The sequence below is a fragment of the Poecile atricapillus genome, chromosome 33 (assembly GCF_030490865.1).
Source record: "Poecile atricapillus isolate bPoeAtr1 chromosome 33, bPoeAtr1.hap1, whole genome shotgun sequence".
Classification (NCBI taxonomy): domain Eukaryota; kingdom Metazoa; phylum Chordata; class Aves; order Passeriformes; family Paridae; genus Poecile; species Poecile atricapillus.
In genome coordinates, this window is record NC_081281.1 from 161,963 (window position 1) to 177,819 (window position 15,857).

The 15,857-nt window shown below is 55.1% G+C and overlaps 1 protein-coding gene across 1 annotated transcript; it reads left to right on the forward strand.

The window, feature by feature from the left end:
* Window positions 1-643: 643 nt before the first annotated feature.
* Window positions 644-14,085, forward strand: VPS45 (vacuolar protein sorting 45 homolog). The gene is made up of 15 exons (XM_058860488.1): window positions 644-1,054; window positions 1,147-1,281; window positions 1,561-1,621; window positions 2,118-2,197; window positions 2,754-2,822; window positions 3,082-3,219; window positions 3,572-3,682; window positions 4,949-5,083; window positions 5,371-5,484; window positions 5,736-5,903; window positions 8,263-8,421; window positions 9,304-9,411; window positions 9,668-9,789; window positions 11,156-11,287; window positions 13,594-14,085. Exons 1-15 carry the CDS (start codon window positions 962-964, stop codon window positions 13,679-13,681), a joined length of 1,713 nt encoding a protein of 570 aa, XP_058716471.1. The 5' UTR covers window positions 644-961; the 3' UTR covers window positions 13,682-14,085.
* Window positions 14,086-15,857: the final 1,772 nt, after the last annotated feature.

A 15,857-nucleotide genomic window follows, 5' to 3' on the forward strand; every position in this document is an offset into this window, starting at 1 on the left:
TGAGAAACAAAATCAGGCAAGAAATTAAAAAAAAAAAAAAAAAAAAAAAAAAAAAGAAAATATTGGAATTGTATTTTCCTAGGTAAAACCCTATTTAAACCACTCAAATCTTTGGGGTTTGTATGAAGATCTGCACGTGAGCAAAACTCCCCAGCCTCCAGGAAAGAAGACCCGAAGTTGGAAGTAGAATGTAGAATCTCGGCAGGAAATTGAAGGATTAAAGATGGCAAAGGCGGACGTCACTGAGAGGAAAAGGGGAGCCACTTAATTGGAAGTGAAAGGCAGGCCATAATCATTAATTAATTGTTATCCCCTACTATAAATAGGGCTTTGGCAGCGGGGGCATGCCTGGCCCCGGGTCAGCTCTGTCCCGCCGGGAATAGCACCTAATCCCGGCCCCGGAGATCAGCGGCTCCCGGAGCGTCCAGCGAGCGGCTCGCTCCGTGTGCAGTGAAACCGAGTCCGGCCCCTGTCCCTGGGGACCCCAGGGGACCCTCGGGAGAGCCGGGCCTTCCTGGGGGCTTGGCCTGGCTGCATTTGGGGATGCTTGGGGTTTTGGAGTGGGTTTGGGTAGATTTGGAGGGGGTTTGTGTGTGTTCGGGGTGGGTTTAGGTGGGTCCGGGTGGATTTGGGTTTCAGGGTGGATTTAGCATAGGTTGGGGTGTGTTTGTGTTATTTTAAGGTAGGTTTGAGTGGGTCTAAGCATGTCTGGGATGAGTCTGGTTGGGCTCAGTCTCCAGCCGCTCCGCCGTGCCGAGCCCCTTGCAGCGCTCGGGCGGGGAAGGTCGGGCCGGGCTCCCGGAGCGCTCCCGCTGCCGGACTACAGCTCCCAGCAGCCGCCGGGGCCGGGCCGGGCTCCCGGAGCGCTCCCGCTGCCGGACTACAGCTCCCAGCAGCCGCCGGGGCCGGGCGGGCCAGAGGCGGGCCCGGGACTGCCCGCTGGAGGAGCATCCCCGCCAAGATGAACGCGGTGCTGGCGGTCCGGCAGTACGTGTCCAAGATGATCGAGGACAGCGGCCCCGGCATGAAGGTGCTGCTGATGGACCGGGAGACGGTGAGCGGCGGGGCCGGGAGCGCGGAGGGCGGCGGGGCCGGGAGCCGGGCCCGGGGCCGCCGTGACGGGCGCTGTCCCTCTGCCGCCCTCAGACCGGCGCCGTGAGCGTGGTGTACACCCAGTCCGAGATCCTGCAGCGCGAGGTTTATCTCTTCGAGCGCCTCGACTCCCCCAACAGGGAGCCCATGAAGCACCTCAAGGCCATCTGCTTCCTGCGGCCCACCAAGGTACGGACCGAAGCGGGAGGAAGCAGCCTCAAATCGTGCTGGGGAGGTTTAGGTTGGATGTTCAGGAAATCTCCTCCTTGGAAAGGGTTGTTCAGCCCTGGCGCAGGGCAGTGGTGGAGCCACCGTCCCTGGAATTGTTCAGTTCCATGCGGATGTGGCAGCTGGCCTTGGCAGTGCTGGGGGAATGGCCAAGATCCCTCCCAGAGGCTTTTCCAGCCCTAACAATTCCATGACTCCGTATCCTTTAACTCTGCTCTCCCTGGTGCTGTTTCCATCCAGGAGAACGTGGAGCTTCTGGTGCAGGAGCTGCGAAGGCCCAAGTACAGTGTCTACTTCATCTGTGAGTGTGGAGAGTCCAGGGGTCCTGGAGGTCCATAAATCTGGAACAGGCTCCGTGTCCCAGGCTGGATAGGGCAGGTTCCTCAGCTCGGTGCGGATCACACGGCACCTTCCTGTGCCGGGTGTATCGGGCAGGGGCTTCCCAGACGTGCTGCTCGTGCCACAGAGCGTTCCATGAGTTTGGGAATGAGGCAGAATGACTCCAGCCGGTTTGGGGCTGAAGTCCAGTCCTCCAGGCCAGGAATTAGTCAGTGGGATCCCAGGAACTGGGTGAAGTGGCCTCTAGATGTCATTGTGGCTCTGCAGGATGCAGCGGGAGCAGGCGCTGGGGAGATGGGCAGGGAATGAGTTCAGAGCATCCCTGGGAGGTGGCTCAGGATTCCAACACCTGCAGGTGTAGGGTTAGAGGGTCTCTGTGGGATCTGCTCCTGCTCTGGAGGGGATCAGACTATGCCATCCCACAGGGTCTCCACTGTCCCTTCCCTGTTTCCTCCCAGATTTCAGCAATGTCATCAGCAAGAGTGATGTGAAGGCCTTGGCTGAGGCCGATGAGCAGGAGGTCGTGGCTGAAGTCCAGGTGAAGTTTGGATGTTTTGGGTAGATCCAAACCCAAAAGCAAAGGGAAGCCCAGGCTGCCAGACACTGGGAGCAGGAGGGCTCTTGTTCCCAACTGGTGCATGACAGACCTGTGTGCGATGAGGGACGGACACAAATGTGGGATGAAGAGCTAAAAGACAGAAAAGGTCCCATTTCTCTATGCCATCTGCTTTCACAGCTGCTGCTATTCTTGGTGTCTCACAAGGTGCTGCCAAGTACAAATCCATGTGGATGTGGCACTTGGGGACATGGGTTAGTGATGGTCTTGGCATTGCTGGAGGGGTAGTTGGACTCAATGGTCTTAAAGGGCTTTTCCAAAGTCAGTAATTCCATGATTCCATGTTTGTGGTGCTGATGAAGAGCTGGGCACTGGAGTAATACGAATGGGAGGGGAGTTGTCAGTGGGATTGGAGGGGTTTGGGGTGGAGGAAGGAAGTCTGAGCCAATGTGTGCAGGAGGTGGTTGGGGCTGGATGGCACATGGCTCTGGCTGGGGTCAGGGTTAGAGACACAGGACTGTCCTGCTCCCCTCCCCAGGAGTTCTACGGCGACTACATTGCGGTGAACCCACACGTCTTCTCCCTCAACCTCCTGGGCTGCTGTCGGGTAGGAACATGGCGAGTTGTCCTTGCATTGGGTAATGCACAGCCCTCGTAAACCGGGGCCATGGGGGGCTGCTGGAGGGGCCAGGCGAGGGGAATAGGCCTTGGCATGGAGAGGAACACCGGGGAGTTTGGGTTCAGCCCCTGGGTACCTGCTGCTCCAGTGCAGCTGTGCTTTCCTGTGGGACTTCAGGACTTAAAAACAAGGATGTGGGAAAGTTTGGGACCAATGCATCCATGTGAGGTGCAGCCTTTCCTTCCAGGGCCGCAGCTGGGACCCAGCTCAGCTCACCAGAACAACCCAGGGTCTCACTGCTCTGCTGCTGTCCCTGAAGAAGTGCCCCATGATCCGGTACCAGCTGTCCTCGGAGCCAGCGAAGCGCTTGGCCGAGTGCGTGAAGGTGAGAGGAACCCACAGCATGTCCCTTTGTGATGAATTCAGCCTTGGTTGGTTTTTCACGTGTGGATCCACTGGGAGGAAACACCTGTTTTCAGCCAATTCCTGTAAATTCCATCGTTTACTTTGAGGCCCAGCAGTGGGCAGGTCATGTCCCGCTCTGCTTCCAGAACAGCAGCTGGAGTTCTACAGCATTCCTGGGAGCAGTGTCCCAGTTCCCTGGGGCCTTCAGCTCCTCCCTGGCAGTGCAGACAAAGCAGCACAGCTGGGGTCTCACCCTCCCTTCCCTGTGTGCCTAAGTCCACACTGGAGACTTTTCCAGCCGTTCAAGTGGGATTTTTCCCATTTCTCCACAGCAAGTGATCACGAAGGAGTATGAGCTGTTTGATTTCCGGCGCACCGAGGTCCCTCCCCTGCTCCTCATCCTGGACCGGTCGGACGATGCCATCACCCCACTCCTGAACCAGGTGAGTCACACCTAGGTGTGTCAGGCCGGGACAGGGGTGGGAATCCTGTAGCAGCTGGAGTTCTACACCTGGCAGGTCATGAGTTGGATGTAGGACTTGCTTCCTACTCCCAATCCCTGCAAAATCCCTCTTTTATCCCCTGGCTAGGTTTTCCAGACCTGAGTGGGGGGTGTTTGTGCTGGCGTCAGTGGCTGATAGATGCAGCACCCTGGAAAATGGGGCCACTGGCACTTCTGTGTGGCTTCTGGAACCCCAGTGCTTTGCAGGGCCTTTCCCAAGGGTTGTTTGTTGGGCTGTGGGCAGCACACAGCTGTCGAGTGACCTTGCCCTGCTGAGTCTTCCTCTATTATCGATAGCTGCTGGATTTGCTGGGAGCTGTTGGATTTATTTGTTCCATACTGTGCTGCAGATCGTGGCAGGATCTGTTGGTCTCCCTCCATTTCTGTGAGGTTCCCTTGGAACCTGGGGATCAGGACCTGCACCTGGGTGGGATCAGCAGCCCCAGAGCTGCTGTAACACCGGTTCTGCAGGAACTGGAGGGGACATCTGTGTCACAGAGGGGTGTGGCTGTCAGAGCACAGCTCACACCTGGTTTGTGGTGTTTAGGACTGTGCTCAGCACCGGGCGTTATCTGCTGTTTCAGGATTTCCTATCTCAAAGAGATTCCTGGGGATGTAAATGGAGTGTTGGGCATGGCAGGGCTCTGATCAGCTGTCACTGTTCTCTCTGGGTTATTATTAGACTTTTCAGGATAAAAATAGAAATGCCTGATGTGCAGAAATTCTCCTGCCAGTGGAGCATGTAGGGAATTCTGCAGTGGAACTGTGGGACCTCTCCTTGCCCAGGAAGAAAGTTGGGGGATTTGGTGGCCAACAGAGGTGTTGGAACAGGAATGTTAATCCCCATCCCTCTTCAGTCTCTTTAGAAGGTACCTGTAGGAATTCCTGATCTGGTGGGAGGTGTCCCTGCCATGAACAGGATGGGTTTAATGTCCCTTCCAACCCAAACCATCCCGTGATACTGTGATTCTGGAATGGCCCTGGAGGGGGGCAGTTTCCCTCTGCACTGTGTCCCCATCTGACGATTTATCAGTGATGTTTATTTTCATTGGAATGTCCTGGCTGGTTTGAGGGACACACTCCCAGACTCTGCTGTGTGTCCTGGGGTGGCAGGAGCAGCTCTGGCTGGGTTCAGCTGAAGTCCATTGATTTCTCAGTGCTGTGTCTCACCAAGGTCATCCCTTTGCCTTCCTCTGTCCCCTGGCAGTGGACGTACCAGGCCATGGTCCACGAGCTGCTGGGGATCAACAACAACCGCATCGACCTGTCCCGGGTGCCAGGGATCAGCAAGGACCTGCGGGAGGTCGTCCTGTCCGCTGAGAACGATGAGTTCTACGCCAATGTAGGTGTCCCAGGGGGGCTTCACCTGCTCACAGATCTGGGAGTTTGCCATGGGAAAGGAGCTTCTTGATGACTTTGAGCTTCAGGGTGGGGATGTGCCATTTGTGACCATCAGTGTGCAGCACCAGTGACATCTGACGTGAGAGAACATGTCCTGTTTGTAGTTTGATTTCAAACCCTGCTGCAGGTTTTGGGGGATGGAGCCACCTTCTCCCAGCTGCTCAAGGATCTTCCTTGGCCAAGACTCTCAAGTAAGTTTCCCTCTGCTTCCCATCTTGTTCCACTCAGAACATGTACCTGAACTTCGCTGAGATTGGCACCAACATCAAGAACCTGATGGAGGATTTCCAGAGGAGAAAGCCAAAGGAGCAGCAGAAGCTGGAGTCCATTGCGGATATGAAGGTATGGACAAAGTCCACCCCAGCTGTGTCCCATCCTTTAGTATTAAGAGTAAATAAAAAGTACATCCCTCCCAGAAATCTCCTGGTAATGAGAGAAATCATGTGGGCTCCTGGGATCAAGGTGTCTGATTCTCTGCACGCCTGCACAGGGCTTGGATTGCTGGGAATTTGTACAGTTTATGGCTGGCTGCACCTATCTTCTATCTCCTGCTTTTCCCTGGAAGCATCTACTGCCTCAGTTTCCCATCACAGGCCTTTGTGGAGAACTACCCTCAGTTCAAGAAGATGTCAGGCACAGTGTCCAAGCACGTGACAGTGGTGGGGGAACTGTCACGGCTCGTGGCGGAGCGGAACCTGCTGGAGGTGTCAGAGGTGGAGCAGGAGCTGGCCTGCCAGAGTGACCATTCCAGTGCCCTCCAGGTACTCATCCTGGCTCTGGATTGGGGGGTGGGTTTCATCCCGTCACTCCCCTGGGAGTGAGGATTTGCTGCTGGGAGGCAGTGGGAGCTCTGTATGGATGCCCTGTGGGGAGGGACACTGGATGTGGAATTGCTCTTCGGTGCTCAGCTCAGATGGGAATGAGTCATCGTTAATAACTGGCTTGAGAAGCATCTTTGCAAATCCTGTCCTTACATCCCACAATCCAACATTCTTTTATTATATTCAGCCAGTTGTCTTCTGGCAGGAACCCGGATAAAACAACCTCAGATACTCTGCAGGAGCTGTTGTGTTTGTTGGGCAGGAGAAGAGCTGGGATCCATGGAATTGTCTTTATCAATTTTTTTAAGAATAACCACTGGAAAGGGTCTTAGATCCAAGATTTCTTTGGCAGGGAGGCCTGGAAAAGCTGGAGAGGCTCTGTGTCAGCTGAACGTGGCCCCTTGTGCCATGGCCAGGGCAGGGTCTGGCAGAGTCAGTGGTGATGCGTTTGGGCTGGTGTTCAACAGCAGCATTGGGATGGGGCTGGCTCAGAGCAGGGTTGGAGCAGCCACTTCTGAGAAATGATTCCTTGATTTTCGGTAGCAGAGGGGGATTCCCAACATGTAACAGACCCTTGCATGGCACTGGGGATGCAGAAGGACTGGGAAATGAGGAAAAGCATCTCCAGCAGGTTTGAGATCAGTTTCTTCTCCACCTCTGTAACTTTGAATAACAGGTGGGGGCTGAGGAGATAACCCTGGACTGTCCCCAGAGGTGGAATGTGCTCCCATCCCCTGAGCTGATGCTTCCCTATGGACCAGCAAGTGCAGGGATGGGCTTCCATAGCTGGTGTCTGGCAGGATTTACATGGCTGAGTATGGAACTGGGAATGCAGCCAGAAATGTGTTTGCTGGAAGCAGCCTCTGAGGTCCTCATGCTGTATCACTGTCTCAGCTCAGGTTGTTGCAGTTTAAAAGTCAAATATTCCCAGTCTGCTTCCTCCCTGTGCCATGAGCCATGATTTTTGATGGAATATACGCATAGCACGGAGCTGGTGCCAGGTGAATCCTGGTGTTCCTGAGGTCACCTTGGTCCTGCTCTACAGAAAGTGTTTCTGTAGTTTTAGAGCAGAAATGCTGCCTCAGTTTCCTTCCAGCCCTGTGCCTGAAGAGCCCTGTTTTACTGCCAGCAGCTGAAGCCACTGGAAGATATGCCTGGAAGTAAATGGAAACCCCTGTAAGTGGGATCTTTGTCCCTGCAGCCACCCTGCCTTGGGCTGTCCCTGCTGCGGCTCCCAATGGCTGCAGGAGGGGCAAGGCCAGGGCACAAGGAGCAGCAGCCAGAGCCCGGAATAAGGGTGGAATTGTTCTCCCTTGATGTCACTTCAGGGATTGTTGGCTATCTTGTGGCCTTGGGCTCCCCAGTCCAGGACATTTGAGTTCTTCCTCCCCTGGGCTCTCATTAACCCTGACACAGTGCATGAGCCCTGGGAGCTGAATGGAGGGTTGGAATCCCGGCTCCTCCCATGGACAATGGCTGTTCTGTTCTCTGCTTCCCACTCGTCCTGGCACTGCCAGCACAGGAACCTCCCTGGGGCTCTGGCCTTCTCCTCACAGGTGAATTCCTGACCTTGAAATTCCTCTTGATCCTCCTCACAGCCAGGATTTTATGCTGTGTTTTTGTCACTAGTCAGCATCCGTCAAATAGATGCCAACAAACATCTGGGCCAGGGTGGTGAATCCAGCAGCAGATCAGGATCCCTGCTCTTCCCTGGAATCTCTGTTTCCATACTTTAATTCCTTCCCTCCTTTGCTTCCAAATGTGCAGCTTATTCCTCCACATCTCACATCCAAAGGTTTGCTTGATGCCTCTGCCTTCCACCTTCCAAAAAGGAAATGGAGTTTGAGGGATTGCCTGAGGGGTTTTTTGGAGCCGGTATAGTGGTGGAACCTGTGGGGTGGCTCTGCTGAAGCTGGAGGGACCCAGGCAGAGCTTGGAGGTGTCTGAAAGTGCCTGTGCACAACTTCCCCCTCCTGCAGCACCACAAGGGGCTCAGGACCCATCTGAGGTGGGTTGTGAATTCCCAGCTCCATGGAAAGATCCAAACCCAAATTGTACTCCAGGAAATCCACCTGTGGAACACCTGAGGAGCCGGGCTGTGGGGTTTATGCCACAACTGGATTCTCTTGCATTGCTCCTGTGGCAGTGTTGTTGCTGGGCAGCAACACCAGTGGAACCAGTCTGATAGGTGACACTGATAAGTGACTGATAAGACAGTGACACAGTGAAGGCAGTCTGACTCGGTGTCCCTCAGGCTGTGGGCACCGGAGCAGTCCCTGATGTGCCGTGTGTCCCGCAGAGCGTGCGGCGGCTGCTGCAGAGCCCGCGGGTGTCGGAGCTGGACGCGGCTCGGCTGGTGATGCTCTACGCGCTGCGCTATGAACGCCACGGCAGCAGCGGCCTCCCGGCACTGCTGGAGGAGCTGCGCAGCCGTGGCGGCACCGACAGGTACCGCAAGGTAACCCCGGGGCGGGGCAGGACCGGGCAGGTACCGCAAGGTAACCCCGGGACGGGGCAGGACCGGACAGGTACCGCAAGGTAACCCCGGGGCGGGGCAGGACCGGGCAGGTACCGCAAGGTAACCCCGGGACGGGGCAGGACCGGGCAGCCCCAATGTATTTATAGACAGGATGGGGGAATCCCTGCTCTTTGGGGTGAAACCTGCCTGCTCCAGGTCAGCCCAGGGCTATGTTATTGCACAGAGCCCTGAGCTCCGCTGGGACCTGTGGGTGTGGCTTTAAAAGGTGTTTTAAATAAGTGACTCGATTTCCATTTCCTAAATCAGTGATGTTGGGGGTTGGACTCCAGAGGTCCCTTCCACTCCTGACTAGTCTTTGATTCTGTAATGTTATGAAGGATTTAATAACGAAGGGATGGCAGGAGCCTGCTGGGAGGAGGAGTGTGGCACATACATGGGCCTGGGATGTGCTTCCTTTCTTCTTTTCCTCCCCCACTTTTCCCAGCTTCTGCAGCACAGGCAGTGGCTGCAGCGAAGGGCTGGGGATGGAGAGGAGCTGGCAGGGAGGGAACAGGCGATGGTGCCAGGAGCAGCTGGGGAGGAGGTGGAGGAGCGGGATGATGTCACCTCGTGTGGAGGAGCTGATGTCGCTGCTGCAGGCAATGGAGATGAAGCCTCTCCTCAAGCAGGAGAGTCGGGGTGGGCTGGGGGGCATGGGGGTCCTGCTGCTCTGTCCCCTCACCTCCATGTGCTGTTCCATTGGGATCCTCTCCGTGGCTCCTTGTCCCTGTTCCACACCTCCATGAGGTGTCTGCAGTGACTCCTCAGCACAGCCTGGTGCTGTTCCCAGGCTGACAGGGCTCCTGCCCTCTCCCTGCACAGCTGGTGTCCGCCGTGGTGGAGTATGGAGGGAAGCGGGTCCGAGGCAGTGACCTGTTCAGCCCCAAGGATGCCGTGGCCATCACCAAGCAGTTCCTCAAAGGCCTGAAGGTACCGAGCTGCCTTGGGGAAACGGGGAGACAGTCTCAAGGAAAACTGCAGGGCTGGCAGGAATGCTGTGGGCTGCTGGCTCAGGACTGGGGTTTCACAGTGAGGGCAGTGGTTTCAGGGTGTGATTCCACTGAGCAACAGGAGCAAGCTGCTGGAGAGCTTCTCAGTCCCAAATTCAGGGGTAGTACCTGCTGTGCCTCTACTGATCCTCCTTCCTTGCTGGGCGACTTCCTAAAGAGCTTTTCTCCTGCTGCAGGGCATTGAGAATGTGTACACCCAGCACCAGCCCCTGCTCCAGGAAACCCTGGACCAACTCATCAAGGGAAAGCTCAAGGACAGCCAGTATCCCTACCTGGGCCCCAACACACTCCGGGACAGGTACATGGGGCCTTTGAGGCAGAGCCTGCACTGGGACACACTGGCTGCCCCTGGCACTGGGACATCCCTGGTGTCCCCTCAGTGGGGTTGGACTGATGCTGGATAGAACTGGGGCTTGGCACAGAAATCTCTTGGATGTGGAGGTCTCGTATCCCCAGGAATGTTCCCTGGGGCAGGCTCACAGGACTGGGATATGTCTCATCCTGGCTTGCCTTGCTGGCCTGGATGTGCCATTCCCATTGGGAGGCTCAGGTGAAGGATGAAGCCCTCACTCATCAGAGCTGACTCTGATGGCTGTGCCATCTGGTGTTTGGGGACTGCCAAAAATAGTCCAACTGCAGCTCTCCTGCCTGAGCCAGCACTGTTCCCAATGGAAATGGGATCCTGCTGGAGAGGGTCATGCAGAGCTAACCCAGACTCTGGGGAGACACAGGCTCTGTGGAATTAGAGGTGATACAGCTCGCATTGGGAAAGGACTGCACTCACTTTTCATGAGTTTTCTTTCCTCCATCCCCTTGGGCAGGGAGGAAGTGGTGTGGAGATCCATGGAAATCTAGCAGCCAACATGCTCCGTGTCCCAACCAGGCAGGAGCAGCTTTGCTCTGGGTCATGCTGTCCATGCAGTGATCCAAGAAAGAAATCCCTGGTGTTGGTCCTTGCAAGGGCTTGGGAGGGTGGTTACAGGAGAGGGAAGGAGCAGCTCATGTGAAAGCAGGACATGCACAGCACACCTGAGTTTGTGTTGGGATGGAGGACGGTGCTTCCCTCCTTTCCCCTCTTCCTCTTGCTTAGCTTCTCTCCACCATCCCACATTTTCCTGCTGACTGGGAAATGTCCCCTCAGGTGAACTGAGGCACAAATCCTGGCAGTTCCTGATCAGTCACAAGTGTGAGCTGCCCTGAGCCTGGGAGCTCCAAGGCAGCGCCGTGTCCTTGCCTGACTCCAGAATCGATCCTCATTTCCCAGCCCCAGCAGATCATGCATTAAACATGGGCGTGTGGATCCACAGGGGTCGGGGTGGTGCTGCTGGAGGCTACTCAGGGTGAAAGTTCAAGAGAGGAGAGGTTTTGGGGGATTCAGTGGGCTGTTTTCAGCTCTGAGCCCGGCATGTCACAGGGATGAGGGAGGCTCTGGAGGAGGCACCCTGGGGATCATGCATGACTGCCTCCAAGGTGCAGGATTTATCCTTGGCTTTGTCTGATCCCAACTCAATATTTGTGGCTTCTCCATCCCAGAAAGTGTCCAAGGCCAGGTTGGACAGGGCTTGGATCCACCTGGTCTGGTGGAAGGTGTCCCTGCTGTGAACAAGATGAGCTCTTAGGTCCCTTCAGCCCAAACCATTCCATGATTTGTGCCTTTATCCCAGGCCTCAGGACATTATCGTGTTCCTCATCGGAGGGGCCACCTACGAGGAGGCTCTGGCTGTGTTCAACCTGAATCGCTCCAACCCTGGCGTCCGCATCGTGCTGGGTGGGACCACCATCCATAACACCAGGAGGTAAAATCCATCTCTGCAGACCCTGCCTGTGAAACTGCTGGCACAGCAGGAATGTGGAATGCCTGTAGGATCCCCACATGGAAATGGGTGTCAGTGCTCCGGATGCAGCTCTGCTCATGGTGGCCCAGGGACAGATCCCTGAGCTGGAGGTTTAACTCGTGTTTCTGTGAGTTCAGGGGTGGGCTAGGAGAGTTTTCTGTAGAGTTTTTCTAGTTCATAACACTGGGAAGCCACAGCAGCACATGGGAATTTAGCACTGAACGAAGCTGCAGCTGCTTTGCTGAAGGTGGGCAAAGATCCCTGTCAGTATGGAATTCCCAGTGGGAGATTATCTGGTTTATAAATACAAATAACTTCTCCTGAACCCAAATTACTCACTTTGGGCACAGGAAAGAATTGAGGCTACAGTGAGAATTGCTTCCCATCAGCACAGCTTGCTGCTGGCCAGGCAGGAGAGCAGGAATTCTCTCCAGATTCCCAGTGCTCAATGTGGGATGGTGGGAAAATCCTGAGTTGCTGCTGAAGCTCAGGATCTGCAGCTCCATCATTAGCTCCACTTGGACTGGTGCTGCTAGAAGCCACTCGGGCTGGTTTGGGCTCTGCTGCTGGGCAGTCCCTGAATTATTTACAGAAAAACTGGGATTCTGTATCCAAATTTGCATTTCAAAGAATGAAGTGGGGAAAAAAGGGAAATAAAAGGGTGCTTTGGAAGGGCTGGATGTGGCTAGGTCCTGCCTGGGGAGGACAGCAAAGGGCCTGTTCTGAAACAGCCCAGTCCCAAATGATCCATTTTCCCTTGGATAAGGTTTCCCTGAGGATGGAAGGACAATAAAAACTGTCTCCTGTCCACTGTTACCCATGATTCCAGCACGATCCCAGATCCCTAGGATCAGGGATATCTCAGCACATCTGTGAGGAGGAAAGCCAGGTTTTAGTGTGTCCCAACCCCTCACGTAATCCATGACCTTGCTGATTCCCGCGGGATTAGGGCAGATATATCACCAGAAACAAGGGGATTTGGTTGTTAATGCGCCGAGCAGCCGTGTAAGCACCTAATCCTGGTTCCATTGTTCTTATTCCCTGCTGGAACTGGGACCAACATCTGTGGGCCCAGAGGGGTGGCCCAAAGGATGGAGAATCCGCTCTGCTCCTAGGGATTCCACAGCAATTCAGCAGGGTTTGGAGGAGAAAGGGTTACAAAGGATCAATAATCGGATAAAAAGGGTTCCAGGAACATCTGGTGCTGGGGCTGACTCATCCTGGGCAGGTTGAGCATGAACCTGCTGGGACTAATCCCAGGATGTGGGGCCTGACCCAGTTACCCAGTTACGGCCGCAGTGGCAGCACTGGCTCCTCCTGGGGACCCTCCTCACTGTGCAAGGTTCATCTCTCCTGGGACTTCCACCTCCAGGCCCTGGTTGGGTGGAGCAGCTCTGGAGGTACCTGCAGATGCCTGTGCTGGGTCCTCACCTGTTCCTGCAGGGTCCTTGGAACAGCAGCCTCAGCAGGAGGATTTGTGCTGTGATGCAGCTCATCCCTGGAGGGCAGGCGGGAGTGTGGCTCTTGCCTCCAGTCACTCCAGACTGGGAATGTGCTCGGAGAGGCCATGCCAAGGGACCCTGAGGTGTCATTGTTCAGGGGCACAACCTGCTCCAGACAGCACAGAACCAGAAGACCCTAAAAACACCAGTCATTCCCTGCCAGAGCTCAGTTCTGCCTGGTTGTAGTGCCTAAAAATAACCTGGAGGAGGGAGAGCCGGCTGCCAGAGCCTGTGCCAGAGCTGCTGCTGTTGTGGGCAGTGCCCTGGCTGTGCCCCCTCCCAGCTGTGTCTGATGGGACTCAGAGCTAGGTGTTGCTGCAGGGTTTTGCAGGAGATTTTAGAGTTTTACTATTTTTCAAACCCCTCTCAAGATTCACAACCTGGGCAGGAAGAGCTGCTCCAGCCCCAGTTTTGGGGAATCCCATTTCTGTAGGATTTGTCGCATATCTTGGTTTGTTTTTCTTTTTCTTTTTGGGTGTTTTTTTTAAGCATTGCTGTTGAGATCACCTGATCAGCACATTGAGGGATGAGTCAGCCTGGGAATGGCCATGGTGTCTCATTGCCAGAGGAACCATCCTCCAGCAGCATCCTTCTGGCTGGGAGCATTCCTGGCTTTGGGAGCTGCTCCCAGCCATGGGTGTGTGATGGCAGTGGGCCTGAGGCTTGTGCTGGGGACAGTCACAGCCCCTCTGGCCTTGGACACCTCTCGGACAACTGTCAGGGTGCTATGACCCTTATTGCACTGATCTGAACCTTTCCTGGCAGCTTCCTGGAGGAGGTCACAGCCACAGGATTCCGTGGTCGAAGCACTGACAGCTCCCAAGTCCCACCAAGGTCTCTCAGCCGACGGTGAATCCTGAAGGAATGAGTACTTTTTCGCACGTTGAGAGCTTTCCCAGAGCAGAGCAGGATCTTCCTGCCCTGCAGCTGGAGCTTCCCCTGCACACCCAGAATGACAGCGAACGCTGGAGCTGGCACTAGCCCAACAGCAAGGATGTGCCCCCACTGCAGCTCCTTCTTGTGCCATCACAAACAGCTCCAGGACTGGGATTGTCACCTGAGGAGAGCCTGGGAAAGCCCTTGAATCCCTGCAGCTCCTGGCTCTTTACCAGGACACACAGGATGAGTCCCATGAGGAACCCACAGTGCTGCCCTGTGCTGGGGGAGCAGCTGTGGGGTGCGGCTGGTGGGCACAGGAGCCCTTTGCTCTGCTGTCTGTATATGTTGAGTCCTATTAAATCCCCCTCTTTGGCCGAATCTGTCTGCTAGATGATTCCCACTTTCCCTTTCCCAATGCCACAAGGTGCAGCTCCTTTGCAGGAGCTTTTGCTCCCCTCCAGGACCACATCAAGGAGCCTGCAAATGCATTTCCAGCTCTGCTCCCTGGCCTCTAATCGGCACTTGATTGGGAATTAACAAGCCAGATCAAATGAAATGAGCTCCTAAATCCCTGGGAGTTATCTTGGCATCACAACTAAGTCCTGTTGATGTGGGAGAGAGCAAAGCCCTGCAAGGAGGAGGGAGCCTGGCCCTGGGGGTCCTGGGCAGTTCTTTGGGGAAGGGAGAGGAGAACACAACTTGTGCTGGGGTGGGTTCTCTGCCCACAGCCAGAGGCAGAACTGGGTGGGCACTGGGTGGGTGAATTTTGGGTTGTTGGGACAGGCAGAGCTGCAAGTGAATTCCCCCTTAGAGGTGACTCAGGTCTTTGACAGCCTGAGACCCCAGCACAGGGGAGCTGAGTCACAGCTGTCAGAGGATACTGGGCAGCTCCCTGCCCCATCCAGTCCTCCAGCAGCCCCTTTCCCAGACACCAGCACTGTAATTATTGCCAGAGACACAGAAAATCATGTGTCCTAATTAAACTGTGCTCACCTTCCAGGCAGCAGCTTCACACTTGATATCCAGAGGCAAAATGCTGTGTGTGGGGTGTTAAATATGTAAATAAACAAAGAATTTGCTGATCTGCTCTGCAAGAAGGGGTGATTTTGGCAACTCTTGATTATGGATCAGCACAAGGAGCAGCTACAGCATCAGGGCCAGGGGTAGCAAAGAGGCTGTGTGAACATAAAGACACAAACACATCTTGGAGAGGCTTTCCATTCTGCCCACAGGGATGGCGATGGGGACAGGGATGAGAAGCTGCACAGACCATGTCACCTGTCCCACTGGTGAGCAGCCTCCAGGGTCAGCCTCACTGCTGCAAGTACAGCCGCCTGTTTCTGGTACAGAAATGGGAGACAGGTTCCCTCCTCTCTCATTCCTTCCATGTAAATTGTTGATGTTTCCAGCTCTGAATCATTGGTCACATCCTTCACAGCATGACTCACTGTTGCACTGTCAGAACAGCCTGAGGATTCCAACTGCAGCTGAATTCCTGTTCCCAGGGATGGGGAGGTGTGTGCAAGTGTGTTACCTGCTGTGGTTTCAGGGCAACTTCCCCGGCACCAGAGGACATTTGGGAAGAGCATGGGCTGTGGATCCAAAGGGCACGACGGAGCTGTCCTACTGCCACCAGCACTGTGCCATCTGGTATTGGCCATCAGCCGATACTCTGCAGGCCCTGGCCACCAAAAACAGGATGTGCGGAAGGACAAGTCTGGTTGGGAGGCAAAATGTCATTAAATAAACTGGCAGGTTCTGTGGTGTCCTGGGGATACACTGGAGGCTCTGGGCATGGCTCATCTCTCCCTCTGCCATCAGCCCTGCCTGGACCAAGCTTTGGCCACATGGGGTAAAAGGGGAAACTGAGGCACAGCGATGGCAAATCCTGGTCCTGGGCCCCATGGAGTTCAGGGCTGCACAGGCACAGGACAAAAAGGCAGCCCCTGGATTTGGTGTAGAGACTGACTTGTGTCTCTGTCCCAGGTATTCTCAGGTGTCCAGTGCATCCACAGCTCATGGCAAAAATGCTGATGCTCCGAATGGGGTACAGACACTCACAGAAGCTCTGGAAACACTCCTAATCCAAGTACATCCCTAGGACTCTGTGTGCGTTAATTCTACAGTACTAGGGTGAAATTACACTTGAA

Bases quoted from the DNA above. Each gene is read 5' to 3' on its own strand.
- VPS45 (XM_058860488.1), top strand. From the start codon at position 962: ATGAACGCGGTGCTGGCGGTCCGGCAGTACGTGTCCAAGATGATCGAG. The intron at 2,198-2,753 runs GTGAAGTTTGGA...TCCCCTCCCCAG, and splicing joins AGGTCGTGGCTGAAGTCCAG to GAGTTCTACGGCGACTACAT. The intron at 9,412-9,667 runs GTACCGAGCTGC...CTCCTGCTGCAG, and splicing joins AGTTCCTCAAAGGCCTGAAG to GGCATTGAGAATGTGTACAC.